Source organism: Pyrus communis, chromosome 15 (genome assembly GCF_041283825.1).
Source record: "Pyrus communis isolate YQ-2024b chromosome 15, ASM4128382v1, whole genome shotgun sequence".
NCBI classification, from domain to species: domain Eukaryota; kingdom Viridiplantae; phylum Streptophyta; class Magnoliopsida; order Rosales; family Rosaceae; genus Pyrus; species Pyrus communis.
Genome location: NC_142579.1, coordinates 27,789,455 through 27,794,719, shown reverse-complemented (window position 1 = coordinate 27,794,719; position 5,265 = coordinate 27,789,455). Strand labels below are relative to the sequence as shown.

The 5,265-nt window shown below is 35.8% G+C and overlaps 1 protein-coding gene across 1 annotated transcript; it reads right to left on the bottom strand.

Annotated features, from left to right (window-relative positions):
- Window positions 1-1,040: 1,040 nt before the first annotated feature.
- Window positions 1,041-4,920, bottom strand: LOC137716353 (protein STRICTOSIDINE SYNTHASE-LIKE 5-like). Its single transcript, XM_068455796.2, has 4 exons — window positions 4,336-4,920; window positions 1,973-2,280; window positions 1,694-1,826; window positions 1,041-1,589 (listed from the first exon to the last, which is right to left on the bottom strand). The coding sequence occupies exons 1-4, from the start codon at window positions 4,777-4,779 to the stop codon at window positions 1,308-1,310; spliced, it is 1,167 nt and encodes a 388-aa protein (XP_068311897.2). The 5' UTR covers window positions 4,780-4,920; the 3' UTR covers window positions 1,041-1,307.
- Between the last annotated feature and the right edge of the window lie 345 nt (window positions 4,921-5,265).

The window sequence follows — 5,265 nt, the reverse complement described above, 5'->3', positions numbered from 1 at the left end:
TGAGTTCTAATGACTGGTTTAAGTACAATAATGACATTAGGGATTCATTCTAGGAGAATGATCTTCTTTTATAGTTGAGGAGAGTCTTCAGATTTTGTCTGCGGTTGATGTGGGACTCTATGAACTTTATTCTGACATTGACATGTGTCGTGCTGTGATTGGCCTCCTGGTTGGAGGGAAAACTATTGTCATTCGGCAGGGGTGCCTCAGCATGACCCCTCAGTGGATCCTTGAAGGTACAAAGTTGACCGGTGTTTGGTAGTTTTGAGATTGGTCAAGTATGGTACAAACAAAAACTATTTAACATCTCATGGCACATGTCCTCATCACCTTGACAAAACGGACTTGCAGAATGTAAACATCGACATTTGGTTGAAACTGGACTTACTTGACTTGCTCATGCATCAATACCTGTCACGTTTTGGGTAGAAGCTTTTCACACTGCAAATTATTTGATGAATCGCTTGCCCACCAAAGTTTTGCATAATGAATCTCCCTTTGAAAAATTATTTTCCACTCCTCCACAACATGATTTTTTTAAAGTTTTTGGCTGTTCATGTTCCCTGTATCTTCAACCATATAATCAAAACAAACTTAAATTTCGGTCTAAAAAGTGTATTTTTCTTGGTTATTCCTTAAATCAAGAGGGTTATCGTTGTTTTGATCCCTCCAAGGGAAAAATTTTCATGTCTCACCATGTTATTTTTGATGTAAAATGTTTCCCCCCATAAGGATATGGCTATTACTCCGGCTCTGCATTCTCCATCCACTAACGTAATAAACATAGACACCATACTGCCACCTACTACCTCTATCCCATCACCTAATAATTCCCACCGCCTAAACCCTATCACCTTACCACATCATCCAACCCAAACTCAACCTTTACCCACTCCCAATATCTCGCCCATCCCTACCCCACCTGATCACGCTACATGCACTCCAACACCACCTCCACTAAAGATGCTGCTGCTACGAGCTGTGATTCATTTTCAACTCTTCATCTGATATACTCTTGTATTATCTGCAATACTTGGGGATTTATATAGAATAATTATTTGTAATCAGTTCTTTGATGTAATTCATCTCTATAAATACAAACATACAAACTCTCTCAGAATTAACTGAGTTGAGCATCAATAACTCTTTTAGCCTTTATAACCTTATGTGTCATTATTTCTCCTTTAGAAAATACGATAGTAATGAACTGATTGACCATATTGTATATAACACAAGCAAATGTCACAAAACGAGATATGAAGTGCTGAGATTTTGCTACAATCAAACGCCCACCCGGCTGAAATTCCTCATGTGACAGCTGCAACTGGTGGGTTTTCTTGAATGTTAAGGCGGAGCATGTAAGGGTGAAGTATCGAACCGCAGTAAATGTAATTACCAATCTTGATGCCACTTGAAACCATCGACAATCTTGGATCATAGTAGTGATCAATCAAATTTCCTTCTAAATCAACGGCCAGAACTCCACCATTCTTCTCCACACTGGGTCTTAATTTGTATTTCTCCATAATTGCCATCACTTTTCTTATGGAAGGATACCTAACAGCCAAATCCCATGCCAATGAAGGCGCCTGCATTCAAAATTGATCAATTTTGAGCCCCTTCCTAGGTAATGTTAGAAGCTTAAAGGGCATAAATGCCAAGTGGTTTATAACAGTCTTAATCCACTAATTACCAAGGACAATGCAATCCAGTAACGGCCTTCTCCATCATATCTTATGTTATCAGGATACCCTGGAAGATGATCAATAAAAGTATCCGCGCTTCCCTTTTTCTGACCTTGTATGTAATACTTTGTACACCTCCTCCTGTAGTACGTATAAACAGAAAGACAGCCTAACATGTTACGTTTTTAGTATCAGGTTATCAGTTTACATTATGCATTGGAACAACAATTTATGAATTGGACAAGCTCAAATCGATCGCATGCAAAAGTTGTACACTAACAACGTACATTGGGGTTTCGCAGTAGATTACGTGACTCTGATCCGGTGAAACCACCACTCCATTAGCGAAGTACAGATCACGCACCAGCACTGTGGTCTGTTTGGTTGCTGAATCGTAGCTCATGAGTCTTCCGTGAGGCCGGCCTTCCAAAATGTCCCAAACATGGTCTTTTAAGCTGTATTTGTATGAAGCATCTGTGAAATAAATCATTCCATCCACTGCGACATCTACAGCGTCCGTCAGTGAAAATTTTACACCCTCAACATTGTCTGTCAGCAGCTTCACCTCACCCTCACTTGTTACGTTCAGTAAGCCCTGCCATACACTAGATTTTGTTATTTTGTATAAACTATAGGGGTGTGATATTCACACACCTCATTTACTGCTCTCACACTCTTCTAATTTTCGATCGTCGGATCAGATGAATTGAAAAAAATCAAATAACAGAAATTAACAAGAGATGTAAAAGAAGTAAAAAATGGTGTGTGGATAGCGCACCCTATACTATACTATAGATAGTGTACCTTGTCTAATGCCTTTTTATCCACTACATACTACGCCTTCATTGGATACAATATCATACAATATCTTAAAAATGAACCAATAACATTTTCAATTTTTTAGTTTAATATTCTATTCAATCTAATAACCCTAAGTAAAGAGAGATGTGTGAGAAGCTAAAAAAAAAAATGTAAGTCACCTCTCTTTACAAACATATAATTAGTAGACTCTAGCCCCTTGACACGTCCTCACATGTATATCAATTGCTTTTTTAATATTAAATTATGTTAGTTAAAAAAATGATTTTATATATTTTAAAAAATTATTCAAATAAAGAAGTGAAGCTAACCACCAACGACTATTTTGAAATTCAAGTTTAAAATTTTCATTCAAAATTGTTTGAATTGCTAGTTTAGCCTTGGTTAAGTCCCTTGTATCTTTTTCACTTATCTGAAATACAAGCGATGACACTTCTCTAATCTACACTAGTAGAGGGGAGAATTCGAACACGGGAAGCATTGGGTTGAAAAGAATACCTTACTCATTAGGGTAATCCACTATTTGTCACTTGTAATTTTTTAGAATTCTAGTTTATAAAAGGTAAACTTTGAAATTTTAAAAGCTTTGTAAAATTAGTGTTCTCCCTTGATACATTTAGATAGACATTGTTTGACTTCTTATATGAATGAGTTATAAGGTGATGCGGCATCATTTAACCATGCAAATGTTATATTATGAACAGTTGATTCTCCATCTAAATATCTAAAGAATTTCATTCGATTTAAAGATCAATTAGTCAATCATATAAAACAAGTTGATAGTTAATAAAGAAGATATTGCTTATTATCAATTTATCATAAAAGTCAATTTGTTTGACATATATAAATGGTTAAACGATCTCTAAAGTAAATAGATGCTTTTGAGAACGAATGTTTGTATTATAACATTTGCATAGTGAAATAATGTCATGTCATCATGTAAAGGAGAACAACAACTTATGAAACATGTTGATTCACAAAATCAAGTTGCTCTTGGATCAACTTAGATCCAACCATAAACCACATAACACACGTTAATACAAGGCTATATCGTAGTTCATCATGAGTTGGGTTATGTCCACATTGGTGTAGCTTTTACATAGCTCGTGTGGGCTATGTAGTGATACACAAATATGGTACAACAAAACACACACCATATGTGAATCATGTTTTTTGTTCTTAAAGTTGCATAGAAAGTAATCTGATTTGGAGTGTTTATCTATTAAAGTTACCTTTTAAAGACCATTCATAGAAAGATTAGGACCACTTAGGACCACTCAAGGCCGGGCTTGAGAATTTTGGAGGCCTCAACGAGCCTTTAAAGTGAGGTTTTAAAGTTTTTCGAGTCTCAATCCTTTGTATATTGATATGTGCAAAAAATATTCAGTAAATACATGAAAGAGTCTATGTCTACGTCAAATATTATTAAAAATTAATATCAAAAGAATAAAGATACAAACATTATTTAAATTTTACACTTCAAGCGTTTTTAGATGTAAATGTACTAATTAAGTTTACGTAATCTAATTTTTCAACCAATTCATTTTAACTGGTAAAACAGCTAACTCGTTTAATGCTTTTTGTTACATAATCAATCGAAGGTAAGATTTGATCAATATTAATTTTGAAAAACTTCTTTCTTTCGTCGAAGCACCTATAACTAATATGATTAACAAAATACTATAAGCAAAAGTTCAAAAAATAAGAGTGTAAATTTTTTTATTTGAACGGACACAAAAATTATAACATTAATTTATATATATGAGCCCGCTTATGGGACCACTGAAAGTCCGATTAGACATATTTGGAAAGTTGTCTATATTTTACTAACCTTGTCGGCATCAGCCACTAGAACTTCATCGTGATGCCCGAAAGCGAGTCCGAGCGGTCTGCCGCCCGTGTTGACCCAGTTCTCTATCGCAAACTCGGGACTCTCCGACTCGTTCCTCTTGACTCGCTTCACCCACCCATCTGCACATCCTGTGTAAATATTCCCCGACCTCTTATCATAAGCCACGTCCTCAGGCCCCGGCAGGACTCCAAACCCAACACGCTCAGCTCCTCGAAGCATGTGAGGGTTTTGAGCTGGGGCCGTCTTGATCAAGTGCCGAGTCAACTCCTGAAACGGCAGGGGGGCCGGGTCGAACGAGTCAAGTTGGTAGACTAGGGTTGCAGCAAAAATGGGGATGATTAGGAATAGAAACAGAGTTGGAGCTGAGAGCCATGATCGTTTGGAGCATGGTTCTGGTAGAGTAACTGAGTCTGCTGGGTTCATTGACTTGGGTATGGCGTTGAATTTGTGGTTTGATTCTGAATCTATCTATATATTATGCCAATGGAAAAGGTAAATAGGGGTTTTGATGTCATCAAGTTTCAACAAAAGTGTTTGAACAAAAATGGTTCTGAGAGAGAATACTTCAAATGCATTCCAAGATAATACATCAAATAAGGCAGGTGTTTATTAATATTTTACTAGTATTTTTTTAATAAGTAATTATTTTGTGATTTTTTTTTTAAATTAGTACCGCACAATATGTTAATAATAATATAATTCAATTTATCTATTTTTAAACATGTTCAAAACATTTTAAGAGACGTATAAAGCCGGTTATAAAAATAATCATTTGCACGCGAATAATAATGTGATTAAATTAGTTATCAAATAATTGTTTTTGTTTTTGTTTATTTTTTTTAAGCAAGCAATATTATCTATACTAAGGGGGAGGGGTGATCTTAGTCTCACAATGAGTTAGCAATAATG